Below are 22,696 nucleotides of genomic sequence, written 5' to 3'. Positions count from 1 at the left end.
GCACAGGGTTCTAAAAACTTAAAATGAGAACGTAAAGGTAGTCAGGCAGGGTACAAAATTAATACATTTACCACAGTTCCCATTACTTCTTTTCATCCTTTACTCCACTTACCTGCTAGCCTATGAAGGCATTTAGTTTGTGTGACCTCTAATTTAGAAAATACCTAATGTCATCTAGGTACTATTACTATCCCTCTTCCTTGACTGCAGTGAATAAATGAGAAATGCATTCTGTGAGGACAAGGGAAGTGTATCCAGAACTCCTCACCTTTACCATGCAAACTTTTAAGTAAATTTTTATGTATGTATTGCATGTATTAATTTAAATGTCAAATCTATTCCATTACTTATCTCTGTTCAGGAAACAGAAAAACCAAACACAAGTACAAACAGACAAAACAGTTAAGATTATGTTCCCACATTTCTGAACTACATGTAATTCACAACATGCAATTTTTGGGTTTCTGGGCTATTGTTCATGCTGTTTGTACTGTCCAGTATGTTGCTCTTCACTGATTGCTAAGCTATTCTCTAATCTGCAAAATGAAAATTAAACATGTTAATACAGTGCGTGGGTCATAAGCACCCCATAAGGGTTAGTCACTATATTATTATTATTATTGTTGTTATATTATTATTAGCCCTTGAGGAGCCAGGACAGACCTAAGAAGTCCTCCCTAATTCACAGACACCCAATGCTCTATTATGTGACTAGTGTTTCTATTATCATTTCTAGTAGCATCTACAAAAATATTTTAAGGTAAATACGTGACTATGCTGTTAAAGGGGGATTCATAAATGTTTAAAAAAAGACAAAAGCACAAGTCTGGTTCTTCTGCAGAATGCTTTGCCTTCATCCTCTGCATTCTCTAGCTGTGTGGGGATTTAATTTTAAACCTCAGTCAGATTGCTGCACCCTCCTTGTTTCCATCTTAACCTCCACATTAACGCAGTCCACCTTTGTAAAGTTGTTTTAGGAAACAGGTGGGATATTTTTCCTTCTCAGCCTTTTTTTGAAGACTTCTTCCTATGCCCACATCTTAGGCTTTCTTTTCATCTGAATGTACACCCATAACACTTTTGGGTTTCTTGACCCATAACAATTTTTGAGAAATAAGATTCTTATACTCCCATTGTTTCCATTTCAAAAACAGCTTTGCTCTTTCATTTCCCAAATTGAAAAAGCATATTCAACATATATTTTCTAAATTTACTATCCCACTTTCCTGTTTGTTAATTATCATACCACTATTACTTAGCTTGCAGTAGGTACTCAAGCATTTGTCGTATAAATAAACTCTCCTAGGTTTTAACCACAATGATGCTGATGACTCAGTACATCTGCTTTGCTTCCAACCTGACTTCCCAAAGGAACTTCAAACCAAATTATTAATTGCTTGGCATTAGAGCTAACATATCTAAACCAGACTCTTCCTCCTGAAAAGTGCAGGTCCTTCGGTAAAAGTTTCAGGGAAGATAATTCATTCAGTGCCTAAATATTAGGCACTAAACTAGCTGCTTTAACATGTCACATAATATCATCCTTAAAGCAACCTTATAGATTGGGTACTACACTTTACAGATTAGCAAAGACAGTCAGATAAGTGATTTGGCCAAGCTTATGCAAGAAGTGTGTAGGGGAGCAGAAGTAAGTATTAACTTGGGCTGATAATTTAAGTTTGCATCCTTTCCAATCATGTGCTTCTCTAATTACCTATGCTAGAAAAATCACATCTGTGTCCTCTTCCTCCTTACCTATCACTACCAATATGCTGCCAAAGCAAAGTACGGTTGTTATGAACATAGCTTTGGAGTCAGAGAGATCTCGATGTGAGTGCAGGCTCTGCTACTTATTAGCTGTGAAATACCATATTACAATGTAGAGTAGTTCCTGGTATATATAAGAGAGCATAGAGGTAGAAAGTGAATATTCTATATTCTACCTGGGATAGTTAGGAAAGGCTGCTCAAACGAGACTTGAACACACGGAACAATTAAATAACCTGCCAAGGTCACACATTCTGGTATATGGTGGAGCTAGGACTTCAAAACCAGGTCCATCTGGCTCTAGAGACTCTGTTCATTACCAGTCTGCTACTGTTTTCATGTGTGGGAACCTTGATTATCCTCAATTCTCTACATGACTTGTGGTAAAAGTGTCAAAATAGTTCAATAAGTGAATGGACAAGCCAGTCGTGAGAACATATCAAAACAAACTGGGCTTTGAGAAAATTGTAATCACATACTGGATTTATCTTCTGCCTCACAATCATTACTGAGCTGAGAAAAGCCATTCTGAGGCAATAACTGAAATGCATGCGCTCTGAACAGAATTTTCATGGATGGTAGTCTCTTTACAGCACGTGGTAACTGATCTCAAGCCATTTCTGTCTTGGTGCCTCAGTTTCCTCTACTGAAAAGTGGAGATAAGAACAGCTTACACCTCTCAGGGTTGTTGAGGATTAAATGCAATAATGTGCCCAGTTGCTTAGCACGTAACTTGGTCGGGGGGTGCTCAATTTTAGCTATAGTCTTATAATCAATTTTATCTATAAGCTGTATATTAAAATGGGTAAGATCTGGAGGGAGAGCTCTAGTTAACCTACAGGAAACATTTTCAGATTCCCCACTCATAACTTCTATAGAGAATTCTTATTTTTACAACACAGATATTGATGAATACAAATACATCACCAAACAGGCATGAGTTTATAAACTTGCTACACTGCTAATGATGACAGTTGGAGTCTCGTAAGAAATGCCTTCTCTCACCTGACTGGTTTTTGCTGATCTGCACCTCTCCGTTATTTTGTGGCTGTTGATTTGTTAAAGCACTGCTCTCTGACTGGCTGCTTAACACTTTAACAGCAGATCCCAGGTTTGCTGCTATGACAGGAAAATGCTGACCCCTCTTTAGAAGCTGCTTATGTTCCTGGTGGCGAAATCGAGGTGGAACTTCGCGCGGATACCGAGGCAAGGCCTGTGATGGCTGCGGCTGCGGCGGCTGCTGTGGCTGTGGCGGTGGCTGCGGCGGCGGCTGCTGATTGTTGGCTGTGGCTCGCTTGGCATTATTATTAGTGCTGGTTGCTGTGGAAGTGCCGTTATTAGAGTTGGCAGGCTGAGGCTGGCTTACACTGGGCTTTATCTGTTCTGGCACTAATCCCAACAAAAGAAAAGGGGTGGAAAAGATTAGCCAGTAAAGTGCACCTCCATTGCAAGCCATCTAAGTAAAAAGGCACTAAGAAAAACAATCCTAAAGGAACAGAAGATTTACGTGTGCAGGGATATCCTTTCTCATTCACGGGCTCCAGTTTTCTTGAGAAGGATCACTGCCAAACGTCAAATTTTACTTCTGCTAACTACCTAGCCGATAAGGGAATGGACACCAGTCAGCATTCCCTGTCCTGGATGACAGTTCATGCTCACCATCTCTTTCCCATATTATCTCCAATTAGAGAACAAGCACTGATTATACAACTCTGGAACTCACAATAACTAAAAAAACAAAGGTGACAAATCAAGTTTTGGTAATCCCAAAAGAATCCTCAATTCCCCAGTAACTGTTCTTAATCTGCCTCATGTTTAATGTGTTTGGTCCCTATTTTTCATCTTTGAAAGACAACACAAGAGTAAGGGTAGAAAATAATCCTGCTAGTACAAAACAGCAAAGTTAACACTTTTTTGTTATTAAAATGTAAAGCCTGAATCAAATAAGACAAATTCAGAATTGGGATGTAAATACAAAGATCATAGACTGAAATCTATGAGACTAACTGAAATTGGAGAAATAACTTGGATACCCTGTCTTAAGCAAGTCTGAAAGATAGCTATCTGTCTACTGTATGAACAATCAGAGACTACAGTGAATTTCTGGACTCCTAAAAGAGATTAAATAAGTAAATAAACTGATGGAAATGCTCTAAACCAGTGAAAATATACCCCATCTCTAAAACTACAGGGAGACAGCATGGTATATGAACTTGTGGTGCCAGATGGACCCAGGTTTCAATCCCAGCTCTGCCTTTAGTAAGCTTTGTGTCTTGGGACAAGTTGTAAAAACCCAAGCCTGTGGTCTCTGTAAAAGAGGGATAACACCTATTGCTTGCAGAGCTATCCTAAGGTTAAATATATTAATGTTTACAGAGCACCAAACACAAGGCTATACATGCATACTCTGGTTTATTGTGCTTTGCTTTATTGCACTTAGAAGATACGGTGGTGGTTTTTTTTTTGTTGTTGTTGTTTTTTAATAAATGAAGGTCTGTGGCAACCCTGCATCGAGCAAGTCTACCGGCGCCATTTTTTCCAACAGCACCTGCTCACTTTGTGTCTCTGCTTCACATTTTGGTAATTCTCACCGTGTCTCAAACTTTTTCATTATTATTAGTTATGATGATCTATGATCGGTGACCTTTGATGTTACCGCTGCAAAAAGATTACGACCCGCAGGAGGCTCAGATAATGGTTAGCATTTTTTAGCAATAAAGTATTTTTAAATTAAGGTATGTACATTTTTTAAGACATACTATTAAACACTTTATAGACTACAGGATAGTGCAAACATAAATTTTATATGCACTGGGAAACAAAAAAATTTGTGACTCGCTTTATTGTGATATTCACTTAATCATTTTGTGTGTGGCAGTTTTAAGTTATTAGTTTTTAAAATAAAAATATATATTCACTTTACTCCGGTGGCCTGGAACTGAACCCACAATACCTCTGAGGTATGCCTGTAGAGTGCCTATTTTTTAATGACTGGCATAATACCACTTTATACTTTTGTATCAGTTTAAAGTTTCTCTGAGATTTTGATGCATCTTCACAGATGCCACTGTCAGATAAATAAAGTGATTCGTCTCCATGTGATCAGTGAGGACGCTCAGAGAAAACTGTTCAAGAGTTAAGAGCTCCAACCCCACCACTCACTAGCTACGCTATTTCTGTGTCTTTTTCCTTGTCTGTATGGTATAGACAGTCTTGATCTAGTACCCAGCATAATGTAAACACTCAGTAAACAAAAGCTATTACTGTGGCCCAAATAAAAGAAATACTTATCAAATGCCTAAAATGTATACAATTCTGTGATAAAGTGTTGGTCACATGGGTTGGTCACATGGGTCACAACAGCCACCCAACTTCCTCTTACAAACCCTCAGATCTAGAGCCACCTTTCATTTAACAGTCTAGCCTCACTATTGTCTTCTTTCTCTGAACTGGTGGATTTAGTCTATATCACTAATACTGATACTTTTTATTCTTAATATATGATCTTGACCTCTTATTTTTTTAAATATGATTTTGATTTTTCTAAAGTAATACAAAAAAATTGTATTTCAGGAGGAACTACATTGAAAAATCACAAACATTCCATCTATTGCTTGGAATTCCTTCCATTCTTGAAGGCAACCGAAAAGCCTCTTATTAGCATTTGGGCCAAGTGCATTCTAGGTCTAATTACTTTATATAGAAAATTCTGTCTCCTAGACAATTTTATGCTCCCAGAATGTAACAATACTGTATATTCCTCTGTCATGAGGAAAATAAGGAACTAGAATATTCTAAAGTACCTCTGAAACCAAAAGAAGATCAAGTATATGTAACTATGAAATTATAAGGCACATAAAAACTCTAACTCAGCTTTTACATGCCTAGTATTGGGCTCAGTATGGTATTTAGCAATTGAATGTAACCTTAAAGTGGAAGAGTTACCCACTGCTAAAATACAAGTTTGTCCGCCACTTTATTACTAAAGGGAAAAAATTGTGACAACAATTTAATACCCAAACAAGATGTTATTTATGTGAGACAGCAACAGGAAAGTGTTGTTTAATACATTCAAGGAATTAGAAGATATCCTACATGCAAACACTGTGAATAACCCACATGAAGACGTGCATAAGAACCCTAACACTACTTCAGAAGTGACTAGGAACTCAGAAGCAGTATTTACATCGGTCACCCAGCAACCCCACACCTACCTCAAAAATTCAAAGAACTCCTGTATTTCTTATCAATAAAGCGCCATGGGGAAAATAAGGCTGAAAGAGATACTAGTTTCTAGGGCCAGAAAACTTCACTGACACCAGTAAAAACATTAAGACACGTAACTACTGATTATAAAACTAAACTAAATAATCTAAAGTAATATCTCAGATGTATACATGGGATGTAGTAGTAAAGAGTAAAGGAAAAACTAACAGTGCATGTAGGTGTGCCAGGGTAAGGGTGGAGTTGCTGGGTAACAGATACAAATACTGAATAATTTTCGCTACTGTATATGTGTAGTTAAAATTTAGGTTAATTATGTCAGTAAATATCTAAACCATTGGAAGGGGGGAAAATGACAAAACAATCCATTCAACAGACACAGAAAATGCAATGAAGAGAATTACTTTTAAATTGTGGTTAACATGAAATACAAAATGAAATGTCAAGCGTAAGACTCAAAATATCTGTAATCACAATAAAAATGTGAGTGGGTTAAATTAACTAGTTAATAAAAGACCTTATACAGGGTTAAGAAAAGAAAAAACAAACTTAAGGAATATACTTATCAAAAATCACTCCTGAAACGAAACAATGCAGGAAAATTGGTGGAAAAAAGTACAGAGACAGATATACTAACAAGAAATGCTAACAAAACTTAGATGAGAGCAACATTAATATCAGACTATTAAAATTCAAAGAGAAGGCATTATAAAGATTTTGCATATTGATAAAAGAAACCAACTAAAAAGAAATAAACAGCTAAGAACCTTTATATACCAAATCTTAGTATCAAAACATGTAAACCAAGTGGGGACAGAAAAGAAAAACTGAGAAAAAGCAAAACCATATATCTTGAAATGAGGTAACACCTTTTTTGACAAGTACCCAAGAAACAGTCAGGAAGTGCACACACAAACCATTCAGCACTAAAGAAAACATCAATAAATTACAAAAAGTAGGAATAATACAGATGGTACTTCTGGATTACAATGGCATCACACTAGAAACACTAGCAAATACAACTGCCTTACCTAAATTTTGAGTTGAAGAGGAAATAAATACCAAAACTGTAGAATTATATTTTTAAAAAATAGTGAAAACAATACACATAATAAATTTTAAGATATCATAGACAATTATTTGCAACAAATGAGAATGAATGTGAAGCAACCAACTCAAGTTAAAAATCGAACTAAAGGAAGCAGTAAGAAGGAATCAGTAAAAATAAAAGTAGAAATCAATGACTTTAAAAGTGAACCAAAAGCAAATAAAGATTTGAATAAATATATGACACAAATATAAAAAAGGAGTATAAACAATATATGCTATAATTTTACATTTTGATCTCTGGAATATTTTACATTGTTGATTCAATAAAAGTTTTTTGGAATGCAAATAAGTGAACCAATAAATCCAAGGCATGGTTCTATGAAAAAAGTAAACTACCAATTAACCTAATTTTAAAAAAAGAAAATGGAAAAAAAATAAGAGATGATTTTCTAAAATTAAGGTATTTCTTAAAGCTTAATTCAATAAATAATTGGAAAAACTGGAGGAGGGAATTATTTAACACTGATCCCAGAAGAGGCAGAAAAAAATAGATTAATTAGCATAGAAGAAGTGGAGAAATTTATGAAATCATCAATCAGGATCACATAGTTTAATCAATACTACCATGCATACTTCTTCGTTTTTTTTTTAACTAGCATACTTTTAAGAAATATTTATCTCTAAATCAAATGCTATTTAAATTGTTGTAGGGCGCAGCATAAGATGGAATACCAACATTAACACTGTTACAAATAAATTAGACAAAATTTTCGTAATCTCAAACAATGGGGGAAATAAAAGAAGAAATATAAATAGTACTGGGGAAAAAAGGACATAACTTCAAATATAGAGATTCTGTAAAGACAAGAAAATACTATAATCTATACCAATAAAACAGAAAACCCAGCTAAACTGAGCGTTCTACAACATGGCTTGGCAAATCTTTCCTGTAAAGGGCCAGACAGTAAACATTTTAGGTTTCGCAGGCCATACAGTCTCTGTTGCAACTACTCAACTTGCTGCTGTAGCACAAAAAAACAGCCATAGACAGCACGTAAATGAATGGATATGATTGTGTTCCAGCAAAACTTCACATAAAAAAAACAGGCAGTGGGCCAGATCTGGCCTGCAGGCTGTAGTTTTCCAGCCTCTGCTCCGTAAAATATAATTTACCAAAATGAGCTCACAGAGGAGTAGAAGATCCTATGGAATAATAACAGCAGAGGACACTGAAAGATCCTGCAAGATTTACCTCCCTAAAAAAGCACCTGGCTCAGATGACTTTACAGGAGTATGTAAATAAAATCCTCAAGAAGCATATATAATATCAATCTTACATAAACTGTTCCAGAACAAAGAAGTAAAGGTTCAAAAGACTGGCTGGATTCAAATTTTGGCTCTGCAACTTACTAGCTACATGACCATGGGCAAAGTTCTTATCCCCTCTGTACCTGTTTCCTCATCTGTAAAACAGAGTTAAGTATTAATACCTACACCCATCGGGTTTTTGTGAGGTTTTAACAAGATAATAGATGTAAAGAACTAAAAACAGTACCTGGCACACGGTTAGTACTCAATAAATGTTAGTGATTACTATTACCATCTGGGTAAAAAAAGGGAGGAGGAATTAGGATGAACCCCAAGTTTCTGGCCTGGAATCCGAGTAGACAGTAGTACCATTTACTAAGATATGAAACAGAAGACAAAAATTAAATTTGGGAAGTATGTGAGAATGAGTTTAGTTTTTGTTTGTTTGTTTTTTAAATTGTTAACTTTGTTATTACTATAAGACAGCCATTCTCAAACTTTTTGGTCTCAAGACCCCTTTACACTTTAAAAAATTACTGAGAACACCAAAAATCTTTTGTTCATGTGGGTTACACCTATAGATATTTACCATACTAGGAATTTAAACAAAGAAAATTTAAAAATATTTATTGACTCATTAAGAAAGTCCTTTATATATTAAAATAAATGTTTTTTGAAAAAAAATTTTCCAAAACAAAAAAAGTATGCACTGCTTTACATTTTTGCAAATCCCTTTAACATCTGGCTTAACAGAAGGCAGGTGGATTCTCACATCTACTTCTGCATCCAATTTGTTGTGACTTGCACATTATGTACCCTCTAGAAAACTCCACTATATATACTCATGAGAGAATAAGTGGCTAGACAAAGCCTTTCTACTATTCTTATGAAAATAGTTTTAACCTTGTGGATCTCACGAAAGCTTCAGGAAGCCTCTCAGGTGTCCTTGGGTAAACTATGAAAACCACTGCTAGAAGAATGCTACTGAATATATGGTTCTAGAATTTAGTAAAAGTTTGAACTAAAAATATGGATTTAGGATTCAGCATACAGGTAGAAAAAAGTTATGAAGTTGTAAAATAAGAAATGGCAAGACCTAAAGAATAGGTTTAAATAGCAGACAGAAGAAGAGAAGTCATGGCAAGAATAAGTTACAACTGCCAGAGAAGCAGGAGCGCTGTTGTTTATTTTAGGAAACGGCCTCACTATCTATCTAATCACTAAAGCAGGGACATCTTCCTCAAATTCTCCCTATCCCTTTAGGTCCAGTCAGTCTAAAGGTCCAATAGATTAATTATCTCCTTGATACAATCCAAATGCATCCTTGTATCTGCCGTGATTTAGGCCCTTATCAATTTCATCTTGCAAAAACCTAACTGGTCTCCTTGGCTTAAGTGTTGATCCCATTCCACCCCCTTTTCACTCTCCCCAAATCTATCATCTCTCTGCCCCACATTATCTATATTATTAAAGTGCTCTCAGAATTAATGCAAAGTCCTTAGCACAGCCCCTATCTACCACTTTCCCAGATTCATATCTTGCTACATCCACACACATCTCCTCTTCTGCATCAAATACCTCCAATTCTCTGAAAGGCACCATGCTCTTTCATGACATTCCCTTCTTGAAAATCGTTCTGTCTACCACCTTTCCTAGGAAACAACTAATCATCCCCCACTAACCCCCCTATTCAGCTAATCTTAGAAGTATTTTATGACAACGTCCCCTTCCCCACTCCCATAAAACTCTTAGGCATTCCTTACACCAGAAATCCCCAACCTTTTTGGCACCAGGGACCGGTTTCCTGGAAGACAATTTTCCACAGCCGGGGGTGGAGGGGCGTGGTTCAGGCAGTAACTCGAGCGGCACATGAAGCTTTGCTCCCTGGCCTGCCACTCACCTCCTGCCGTGCGGCCCCGGTTCCTAACAGGCCCGGGGGTTGGGGACCCCTGTCTTACACTACATGTGCTCTGTAAGTGCAGGTTTCTTACTTCTTCTTCCTTTTTCCACGTGGTGTTCCCAGCACCAAGAACAGCAAATGGCATGTTCAAAAATCCTAGAGAAATCAGAAATATACCTTTTCCTGGGTCTTAACTCTGCTTCTTCAAGAACTCTTACCTTCCTACCCCAAACTTCCCATCTTAAATTACCAACACAAAGAGGAACATAGCTGATTTGTCCTTCTACAATCCTTTAGGTTTAGCTGACTGAATAAATTCTTCCACCGAGCTTCATTAATGAATTTCTGGATGAAACCACCCTATTAACCAATTCTGCTCTTCAGCAAAACACCTTAGGCAAGGCACATCTGTTCTAACGTACAGATCTTCTTTAAGAGCTGGAGGATACCCATACAATATACACAATATGGTATTCCCAAGATCTTGGTTAATCTTTCCATCAAATTTTGTCCAAATATGTGAGATGCAGAAAAGTGGGATAATGAAAGATTTTTTTTTCAGGCAGAGGCACGTGCTTTAAAAAAAAAAAGGCATCTGCTGTATAGCACAGGGAATTCTACTCAATATTCTGTAATAACCTATATGGGAAAAGAATCTGAAAAAGAATGGATATATGTATATGTATAACTGAATCACTTGGCTGTACACCTGAAACTAACACAACACTGTAAATCAACTATACTCCAATATAAAATAAAAATTAAATTAAAAACAGAAAAAAAAAAGTCAGATTGCCCTCAAGTCTCTCTTTTATAACTAACAATTCTAGAAGTGATCCCCAAATTTATTTAATTAAAAGTGCTATGGGGCATGTGTTTAAAACAAAAACAGGTTCTTCAAGCCTCACAGATTTACTAAATCAGAATCTGTACTTTTAAAAGTACATATCACGTGGTTCTCATTTCTGAGTAAACTTTGAAAACTGTTGTACTACATACTGTAGCAACATCTACAGAGCTCTTGACTTCCATTTGTGAGTCCAAAACAAAACAAAAGATAATACCTAACAATTCAACTAGAAGTTAGTGACAGGAACAACAAAAAAAGTCCCAAACACAATGGGGGGGGAAAAAAAAGTTTGTAAAAGTTATATAATAAAAGAATTTTTAAATTTAATTTTTGATTAATTTGATTTTTTAATTAGAAAAAATGGTCCCAAATATATATAAAAATGAAGTTCAGATAAATTAAACAGTTATACTATACAATGCTAAATTTTTTAAAAGCTTTCAGAAAACACAGGCAAAACTTTTTCTAAAATCTGCACAAACGGTAGGTTTCCTCAGCATAAAAATGAGTCAAGAAATCAAAGAGTAAAAATTGTTAAGTCTGAGCAAATAAAGTTATGCAGTATATTTTATTTTTTCAAAGGTGTCTGTGTGTATATATTTATCCCAAATTAAAAGGCGAACTGGAACATATCTACCCTTTGGAACAGGTTAAGGGATCCATTCCCCTCCCCCGCCACCCACTGCCCACCCCAATTTTCCCCCACCAAAGGGAAAATGCACTGGTTTGGTTTAAGGCTGCTAAACCTAACATAGGAAAGCATTCAACAGAGGCACTAGAGTTTAGGACCGGAGTCTTAAACTAAGAATGTAAATGTTATTTAATTTTGCTTTCCTTCTTCTAAACATATATTTGCATCTTCTGCATATGTACCCCCTATGGGGTCTGATATTTAGATATTTCTACCTGGTATCTCATCCTCAGAACAACCTCAAACATATAATACAGTCCATAATCTTAGAAATTTTTGCATCAAGCACATTAAATGGAATGTTAATGAGCTTCTTATACAGAGAGCTCACGTAAATAGATAACAAAAACTCTAGGCCCAAGAGGTAAACGGGTAGAGAAGAATGGGCAATTCATAAGAGCAAAAAAGTACAAACAATTAAACATATGATACTCCATTTTATCAATAAACAAACTGATTTATATTTAAATCAAAGCAGTAAAATACCAATTTTGGCCCGACAAATTTATAAAGATAATATATCCCATTCTTATGTTGGAAGACATATTCCTTGCACTATGGCAGAGACACTGCACTGTGATTCACCCATGCTGGGTTGGGTTCTACTTTAATGAGAGGAAAAAGCAAGTCATCGTCTGGGTGAGGAGGAACTCTGAAATGACTGGGGAAACTGCTAATATGATGTTTCAAGAGACTAAAAGGTTGCTAGGATACTGCAAAACCATAGTTGTGGGAGTTACAATTTACCAAGTATCAGTTGGATGCCACACAATTTATCTAATATCTCTTTATCCTCACCATGATTCTATGCATTTGAATTATTACTTCCATTTTACCAATAAGGCAACTATGGGCAGAAGAAGGCTGCCCATAACTAAACATCTAGTAAATGGTAAAGCTAAAATTTAAAACCAAATCTGACCCCCAAACTAATGTTCCTCCTAGTATACATTTTCATCTTACTTATAAGAGCAAAATCAAACTCTCCAAAAACAAAGGAATGACTAATTCTGGCTTAATGACTTTGAAAGCTACAAATCAAAATTTTCTAACCAGTGTTTATAATAAGTTATCTACCACATACTCAGCATTAACTACCCTCCAGTGACTTATGTTCTATATTATATATCATTTCATTCCCACATTAAGTAACCTGGATTATCTCCTTTTAACAGAGTCAAACCGAAGTTTAGAGGTTACAGTACTTGCTCAAGGTCACAGAGATAAGAACTACAAAGGCAGTATTCAAATCCAAGTTAATCTGACTCAGAAGACTGGACTTTCAACCACTATGCCTGGTTTACGCAAAAATTCCAGGATTATCTTATTAGATGAATCAATGCTTTTCGCTTCTGGCAAAATGCTGCCTTTAAGTAACATTTTATCAGGCGTACTTTCACTAAGGCTACTGGCACTGAGAGAGAGCGCTCTTAGTAAGCATTCTGAAGCACAGCTACTATTCTAATTAGAACTACAAGTACATAAAAGTGAAAATGATGATATATAATGTGTTTTTTCCTAGTCTGGAGGTTTCTTTTACCTGGTTATAACTGATAAAGCTATTCTTGCTAATCCATCCGGAATTCTACTCCAAAATTTAAACCAGAAGACTCCTGATTTGAAACTGAAAGACCTAGTTGAAATTGAAGACCTAATTGTTGCCCAGGCAGAATATCTCAGGGCTCAGGACACAACCATACGATGCCTCCAACAACTACAGGCTCATTAGTCTCTGAATCTAGTTTTTGACAATAGTTTACTTTGTTAACTGCAGTAATCTCTGCTTTTCTCATATCTATTTCCTGTCTCCTTTGCCCTGCTCCAGTCTCATCAGACATCTGAATTCACCAAAATCTTTAATTTCTACTTATTTTGATAATTTATTAGTATTTATAAGCAAACACATCTACATTTGGTAGAAATAAAATGGTTCTTGCCTAAAACAAAAAGGGGTCCTTAGCATTCTTCATAACCTCCTGAGTACATAAATCTAGATTTACATGTATAAATCTATATAAATCATTTTTCTTTCTCAATAGGAGAAAAGGAAAAATGGTGACTCTGATATCCCTAAAAACAGTACTTTTTATTGACTCCCATGGAAGTCGAAGCCCATTTCCCCCCTTCCCGTTAGTGCACAGTTAGATATCTCTTTGTTACACAGCTCAAAGACATCTTCACAGAAACACATTCACCATTAGTAAATTCTTCATCAGTAACAAGCTCCTCTTCTTCAAAGAGGTCAGTACCCATCTGCCTTCAAAATCTCGCATAAAGCCAAAGTACTATCATGGCACATTCGGAAGCAGAACCTGGTCTTCCAAATATTACCTAATACCTGCCTGTAGTACAAAAGTCATGTTTCTACCATGCATACTGTGGAGAAAAACACTGCACTGAACCCCGATTCTAACAGCAGACCTTTCCGACCTGTGTGACAGGAATCGGTTATAGGGATGCTGAGGGGAGCAGCACTTCAGAGTCCAGGTGACCAGACTCTCTAGGATCGTCATCCTCAGCTGAGAGCAGCCTCTTCTGTTTACAAGAGCCCCACAAATGTCATTTTCTACATGTGCCATTATGTGAATAAGGTCAGGCAATGTGCTTCAAGTCACAATCTATTTGGGCCTCAATTTTCTCCCGTATGCAGTACAGTGATCCTTTGTCAGGCCACGAAAGTTCCTGAATTTCATTACTGTAGGAGGCTTTGTGATTGAGAAACTTATGATCTCATGGAGAAAACAGAGTGCTAAAGCTGAGATCACAGGTAAAAACATTTAAAACAAAGATACGAATGGAAACACAGTGGGGACAAGGACTTGGAGTTTTTGTTCATGCATAACAGTGACCACAACAGTGCATGAAACAGGGTGGGCACACAATAAGTGTTTCATGAATGTTAAATGATTCCTGAAAAGTCAATCACTTCCACATCACAAAATTGTCAAAATCTCTCTGAGTCAAAAAATTTTGCTGGTAATACAATTTTTTATTTATTTCTTTGCGATCAGTCAACAGGGAAATACTATAAGATCTGTTAGAAGATCTTTCTGTAATATTTTTTAAAGATGCATTGTTTTAGTTCATTCGTTGCATATTATTAAAGTATGGGCAATGGTGTAGCTCTCCTGTTCTGTCTTCCATGTAACTAACTACAGGGATATTTTCAAAGAAAAAGAAGCAGTAGAGCTCAGTAGGGTTAGTAGTCCAACCCTTACTCAGACACCAATCAGCTGCATAACCAATAGGAAAGTTACTTAACCTTTCGTAATCTTGATTTTACCTGTAAATGGTGATAATACTATCCACTCTTATAGGGCTGTTGAAATGATTTTAAATGCAGGCTTATATTGTGCTAGTACACACTGATGAAGCCCTATTCCTGTATTAGTTTTTAAATATCCACTGCATTAAGTCTCACAGTTCCCAGGCTGCTGCCCTGGTTCTTTCGCTGGGTCCCACACATTTCCCAAAATTCAATAGCTAAGGGTTACTCTTAGCACATTAAGATCTTAGGTCTGCTCCAGTACAGTGTTACGTATGAATCACTGGTACCCAATCACTATTAGTAATTAAATATTTAGAATCTCACCTTGACTACATGAAATATAATCAAGCACAGTATAAATATAAAGCACAGTGCATGCTACAGAGTAAGTGCTCAGAGTTAGCTATCATGACGCCTCCAATATGATGTGACATGCAGCTGATTTAACAGTTCTTGAATATTTTGATCACTCCCTAGGTCAATGGATTTAAGTAATGAAATTGTGTGTGATAGAAAAACAGAAAGGCTAGAGTTGAATACAAATAATGGTTTCCAACTACGGCAGGAACAAAAATGTGTTTTAAATGTTGATTCAATTCTCATGAGTTTTTAATTAATCCGGAAAGAGAACAGCCACAATAAACTATGCTTCCCTATGTGATCACCAGAAAACAAAAAAATCTGTATCAAATTTTCTCTATTCCTGCTTCCATCCCAGGCTCCCCTCATCTCCTTTAGGGGCTCTAGGGTTTGTTATTCTCTGTAATTAGCTTGCTTATGAAACCACTTGAAGAAAGCACTGGCATGATATAGACAGACAGAAAAATAAATATTAGCTGTCAAAAATTAACAGTGCTTATTCTTTTGCAAGGAATGTACAATCAGTATGCTTCCACAACAAGCCAGTGTCAGAGCTGGAAAGCGGTTTTAAAAAAATGACGTTTATTCTTGATAGAGTTCCCAGTCCTTCCCTGCCTTTACAATGTATAGGTCCACAGGATACCCATCCGTTCCTATACCTTACCATAATTTTTTTAGCACTTCATTCCCTTGCTGTTTCAAAGAGATACTCATCATATACATATTTTAGAAAGGAATTTCAAATATTGAAACATTCAAATAGCTATGCTCCTTACACGTTTTCAAAGTTCAAGTCACAAGGTGAATAAAATTTTCAGAAATTTCATTATGTCACTCATTATAATGGTCCACATTTTTATGAGATGACGCATGAGTCCACTGCACCAAGAAATAAACATCATATTGTTTTCATATAAGAAAGCTGGTCAAGAATTTAATTTATGACACCTTACAAAAATCCAGCTTTTATACAGTTTCACCACTGAATGAGAGCAACATCAGTAGGTATTATTTAATCGGGAATGGCAGTAGCCTTAGAAAAAGAAACAGCTCATTAAGGCAGAATTCTACAGGGAGTGCCGGGCCTAACCAGTTATGCTCAGTCTAAGCACTAAAATCTTGACTCTTAACAACCAAGAAGGCTCTAGAACTATGTGGTCCAATAAAATTTAAAATTCAGTTCCTCAGTCACATTAGCCACATTTCAAGTACTTAATAGCCACATGTGACTAAACCTGGGCTTTATATAGACTCTATATACAGAAAGACAAAAATGATGCTGACAGTATAAACTATAATCCTGAATTAGGTGAATTCTCCTTTTTTTTTTTTTTTTTTTTTTTTTTTGCAGTACGCAGGCCTCTCACTGCTGTGGCCTCTCCTGTTGCGGAGCACAGGCTCCGGACACGCAGGCTCAGCGGCCATGGCTCACGGGCCCAGCCGCTCCGCGGCATGTGGGATCTTCCCGGACCGGGGCACGAACCCGCGTCCCCTGCATTGGCAGGCGGACTCTCAACCACTGCGCCACCAGGGAAGCCCTCTCCTGATTTTTAAATGTTGGCAATCAATTAAAAATTTAAAGGATAACAATAAAAACACTGTGTGGAGACCAAAGGAGATCAGGGAGAAATGACAACTAAACAAATTATCTTGCACTGGATCCTAGAACAGAAAAGTTAATGGAAGAACTGGTGAAATCTAAATACAGTCTGGAGTTCAGTAATACCAACGTATGTCAGTTTCTTAGTTTTGACAAATGTACCACAGAAATGTAAGATGTTAATAACGGGGAACTAACTGAGTGAGGTCTATATGGAAACTCTCTGTACTATCTTTTCAACTTTTCAGTAAATCATAAATTATTCCAAAATAAATTTTAGTAAAAAAACAACTGTGTGAGCCAAACCCATACCCACAAGCCTCCAATTTATAATCTAATCACTGCCATAAACACCATATATTGTACACACCACGAAAATAAATTCATTTTCATGAATCAGAATAAGCGTGACCAAGTATGAAGGGAGCTGCCATCAAAAGAAGGATGAAGTGAGTAAAATAGTTGGCAAAACAACATAAAGCATTTTGAAGTGACTTTCATATATTCAGCCTAACATTCTCAGAATTGTGGAAAATCTAAAAAAAAGATTCAAATATGTTCATGTTTTATGTATGGATGTAAAAGAATGACTTACATTTGGAAAGGATATAAACAGTAGGTACTCAAAGATCATGTCTGAAGAAACAAATATCCATGGACCAGTCAAACATCTAAGATAGAATATAAGTGAGTGCCCCAAGCTGAATACACATCACAACACCCTAAGAAACTGGAAAGGGAAGGATCAAGGGCAGATGAGTTCTGAGAGGGTTAGAAAAGCTGAAAGGCATCCTCGGCTAAGAAATGGGATCAAAAAGAAACAAACAGGAATGAACATGAAAAAGATAAGAATGATCTGAAAAGTATAAGGGAGTGATGGGAAACAAGTTGCTTAGATCATGGGAGGTCAGATTAAAGAGGGACTTGAAAGTCAACCAGGAGTTTGGTTTTGAAGCAAAGCAACAAGGAACAACTTAACATTCCTATCCAGGCGAGTGGTGTGAGAAAAGTGGAGTTTTAAGAAAATTAATTTGGTCATGTTCCTACTAAAATTTTTTTTGGGGGGAGGCCATGCCACAAGGCTTGCAGGACCTTAGTTCCCCAACCAGGAATGGAACCTGTGGCCCCTGGAAGCTCAGAGTCCTAACCACTGGACTGCCAGGGAATTCCCCATGTTCCTACTAAATTAATTTGGCAGTGCTACTCCCTACATCATTCCACATCCTTGTAACTTTCTTAGATATCCAAATTCAAAGCCACAATATCACCTTCAGGTCCTCTTCTGATCTCACCAGCTGCCAATCCTGTCAATTATATCTCAAACATCTGTCACCCATCTCCTACCTCTACTGTCAAGACCTCAGTTCAAATCCTCATTACCCTCTCTATTCCTTCTCTTCTCTCTCTGGTACTGCTCCTTTTTGGTGACACTAGACACAACTGACAAAGAAACGTTCTTAAAGCATAGCTTATGACCATGACCTCTAAATGCAAGAACTTTGCTAGCTCTCCACTCTTTAAGCAGCATGAAGTCCGTCCTCTGGTTCCCCGTACCTCTATGCCTATATTTGGCCCCTTCCCTTTAACACCCCTAGACTCATTCTCTGAATATTCCCTCTTCTTGTCCACCTGCCTCTTCTGCCCAGTGCCTTTTTTCTGTTAGCTCCACATCTTTCAAATCCCTGCCCATCTTTCAACCAAAACTTTCCATGTAAGTGATTGCTAGATTTAAAAGAATGAAAAAAACAAATGACGTCACCCTCTTCTTAAGCTCTTCAGTGGCTCCTTGAGTACATCTAGAGCATATAAGGCCCTCTCTGACCTGCTCCCTGCCTACCCCTTCAGAAACCCCCTCAACCCTGACCACTTATCACTAGGTATGTAACGCTCTTGCAATACCACCAACGCACATACATCACGCTATGTCTCGTCTCTGTGCTTCAATCAGGCTGATCCCTCTGCCATTTCATTCTTTCTTTGACCGGCTGTCTCATCTTTAAGACTCACAACCTCAAAAAGGTCTTCCTTATCTGTTCTTGTTCACTCTCATAAAACTGCACCTAAAAATGTTACCTTAAGCAATGCCTTGGACTTCCCTGGTGGCGCAGCGGTTAAGAATCCGCCTGCCGATGCAGGGGACACGGGTTCAAGCCGTGGTCTGGGAAGATCCCACATGCTGCTGAGCAACTAAGCCCGTGCGCCACAACTGCTGAGCCTGCGCTCTAGAGCCCGCGGGCCACAACTACTGAGCCTGCACATCACAACTACTGAAGCCCACGCACCTAGAGCCCGCGCTCCACAACAAAGAGAAGCCACCGCAACGAAGAGTAGCCCACGCACCACAATGAAGAGCAGCCCCCGCTCGCCGCAACTAGAGAAAGCTCGCACGCAGCAACGAAGACCCAACGCAGCCAAAAATAAAAATATAAATAATTTATTAAAAAAAAAAAAAAAAAAAAAAAGCAATGCCTTACCTTAACCTCTAATAAAAACAAGCAGTTTTGAATGCAGGTATCAGCCAAATGCAGAGATTATACTTTTGGTATAGCTTATATAAAAATTCAGAATCTTTAGGCCTAACAAGTTCAGCATCAGAGAGCCCTGCTCCTTTCATTACAGGTAGTCAACTCCTGGGAAGGTGAAGAACTCCTGATTCAGGATCTGAGAGGAATTAGGTTCCTGTTTCCTTACCACCCTGAAGTCTTTTGCTTGGCATGTACTGGGGGCTGTTCAACCTGACCATAATGTTAGCAATCTACCATTCTCAGTGATAATATAGAATGGATGTCACTGTCTGCCTACAGGAAGGAGTGGGGGACAATATTATACAGAGGACAAGGAATAAAGTCCTAGAGGTAGCTCCAGACAAGAAATCTTTTAGATGGAAGACTGAAGGAAAGGCACATGTGCTCAAAGACTCCAATCAAGGAAGTATGTTAGGAAGTGGTGTTTATTCTAGGAGATAAATGTAAGGTAGGCCTCGAAACAGTATATTTTTAAGGTGGAAGCTCGCACGCAGCAACGAAGACCCAACGCAGCCAAAAATAAAAATATAAATAATTTATTAAAAAAAAAAAAAAAAAAAAAAAGCAATGCCTTACCTTAACCTCTAATAAAAACAAGCAGTTTTGAATGCAGGTATCAGCCAAATGCAGAGATTATACTTTTGGTATAGCTTATATAAAAATTCAGAATCTTTAGGCCTAACAAGTTCAGCATCAGAGAGCCCTGCTCCTTTCATTACAGGTAGTCAACTCCTGGGAAGGTGAAGAACTCCTGATTCAGGATCTGAGAGGAATTAGGTTCCTGTTTCCTTACCACCCTGAAGTCTTTTGCTTGGCATGTACTGGGGGCTGTTCAACCTGACCATAATGTTAGCAATCTACCATTCTCAGTGATAATATAGAATGGATGTCACTGTCTGCCTACAGGAAGGAGTGGGGGACAATATTATACAGAGGACAAGGAATAAAGTCCTAGAGGTAGCTCCAGACAAGAAATCTTTTAGATGGAAGACTGAAGGAAAGGCACATGTGCTCAAAGACTCCAATCAAGGAAGTATGTTAGGAAGTGGTGTTTATTCTAGGAGATAAATGTAAGGTAGGCCTCGAAACAGTATATTTTTAAGGTGGTAATACATACTACAAAAAATCATAACCCCCAAAAGATGACTCCACGGTGATGTCACTGAAGAAGTCTGTCCCCACCCCCTGTTCCTTTCATGCTCTTCTCTCTCCCATCCTAGAGGTGAGTAAAAATGCATATCAACAACCTTCCTTCAATGAAAAAAAGAATAAAAAATAGCTTTAAACAACGTACCTTTGATTTTTTGTTCAGTGGCCTAAAATAAAAACAAACAAACAAAAAACAATGTAAATATGAAACTGAAAGAAATGGATTGTTATGATAAAATGCTCATATATTACTATTACATAAGACATATACATTTTTATTAAATAAGGAATTTGTCATTTAGATGAACTGCAAAGGAAAAGATATGCAAAGAAAGCATGCTTTTCCCACAGATGTGCCCCATTGTCCCTGACACAATGTTTACTAGTAAAAAAATATTCTTGAAATGCTTTCGGCACAAAGCAGAAAAGACACCATTGTATGACAGTATATAATAATAATAATAATAATAATGATAAATGGAACTTCACTTCTCTCTTCAGTTTTAAAATTATATAACTGTCACCTTTACCTTTAATGGATCTAATGAGTTTTGCAAATGTTTAAAGGGCTTCAAATTTTCTTGTATCACATGATAAAACATGAATTAAGTTTTCTGGAAGAAAAGCTGCATAAAGCTTCTTTGGCCAAATTAGTAATACATTTAACTCCTGAAGTTAGGCTGCTACAGTTAAGTATGGTGAACTTTTAAGTAATTTTGGGTGGGAAAAATTTTGAAACATTTGTCACTTCTGACACATCTGACAATTCAATTAAAATTACTGTGTTCTGAAGTTAAAGTGACATGGGCCCTGCTTCCCATGCCTGCCCCTACTTCCACTGTCTCTGACACAACAGGGAGAGAGGCTTGAGGACAGCAGGACTGCCTCAAGGTGCCTGGCTCAAACTTCAAGGGCCTCAAAAAGAACTGATTACAGACAAAGGCCACAAGTGAAAATCAACTTTTTGATTATGCCCAACTGTGTGGGAATCCTAAAAAAAAAAGATACAAGGATAGGCAGGGAGGTGAGGGAAGACTGAATAATTAGTAACTGAATAACCAGGAATTGTTTCTAAATGAAGATAAAGCTTTTCTTAACTGTCATAGGGGAGGATAATTCATTTTGCTTAGTCATATTAAATTGTTACCAAAAACACCATTTAAAAAATTATATCATTATAGAACTATATGGTAAAGAACTATATGGTAATTACCATAATACTGAAGCCACACCAAACATTAATCTTTCCCTGGAGAGCCAGAGTCAATCTAGGCACTGAAGTACTTTACCAAGTTTTAGAGCACTAGTGACACATGAAATAATGGAGGCCCATCTTTTACTTTATATGGATCAAAAATCAAAAAAAAAAAAAAAGAAAAAAAAAGAAAATTGATGGAAGGACAATGGCAAAAGACCAGTCAACTAGCTTGAACACTTAATTTATTTCTGGAAGAAATTGTTTTTAAAATCTGGTAATAGAAAAATAGTCTTATTAGAGAGAACTCAGTATGTGAATACTTCCAAGTATTACAAGCATCACGTCAAACTATAACATAATTTTCTGAAACCCAAAAAATAAACACGGAAATTATTCTGCATGTTGAAAACAGATTTTGTGTGTTGTTTTGTGCGTTGTTTTGTTTTTTTTGTTTAACTCACCTGGTCTCTTCCACGGTTTACCTCCAAAGGAAACTAGGCTACAGTACATAGAAACCATGACCACATTACTAAACCCCAAGACATACAGTGTTGCTCTTCTAGGCCTTACAACATAAAGGATATCTACTATGCCAACTCCTTTGGGAAAAAAACCTCCATGTTGCTTGAGAACAATGATCAACCTCATTCAGTATCGTGCCATCTACAGAGAACAGCACCAAGGGGACACTCAAAGGAGTCTGCCCATCAGAACGCCAACTAATATAGTGAAAGAATATAAGTAATAGAACCCAAGAGCTCCTGATTGGGAGGAAATGGAACTGAAAGAGTTCCATTTCGTTCAAA

At 37.1% G+C, this 22,696-nt stretch overlaps 1 protein-coding gene across 8 annotated transcripts in view; it reads right to left on the bottom strand.

Moving 5' to 3' along the window:
* TNRC6A (trinucleotide repeat containing adaptor 6A) overlaps positions 1–22,696 on the bottom strand; it is a 105,526-nt gene that overhangs the window by 54,054 nt on the left and 28,776 nt on the right. For 3 of the 8 annotated variants that reach the window (XM_028499484.1, XM_028499487.1, XM_028499485.1), the window contains exons 4-6: positions 20,838–20,859; positions 20,661–20,759; positions 2,773–3,156 (exon numbers count right to left, since the gene is read on the bottom strand). In XM_028499484.1, coding sequence (XP_028355285.1) covers positions 2,773–3,156; positions 20,661–20,759; positions 20,838–20,859 — 505 coding nt within the window. Of the gene's footprint in view, positions 1–2,772; positions 3,157–6,553; positions 6,570–20,660; positions 20,760–20,837; positions 20,860–22,696 lie in introns of all 8 variants that reach the window. The other 5 variants (XM_055090094.1, XM_007105631.3, XM_007105633.3 and 2 more) reach the window with 3 other exon arrangements.

This window comes from Physeter macrocephalus, chromosome 14 (genome assembly GCF_002837175.3).
Source record: "Physeter macrocephalus isolate SW-GA chromosome 14, ASM283717v5, whole genome shotgun sequence".
NCBI classification, from domain to species: domain Eukaryota; kingdom Metazoa; phylum Chordata; class Mammalia; order Artiodactyla; family Physeteridae; genus Physeter; species Physeter macrocephalus.
Note: the sequence above shows the minus strand (reverse complement) of the source record. Positions and strands in the feature narration are given on the sequence as shown.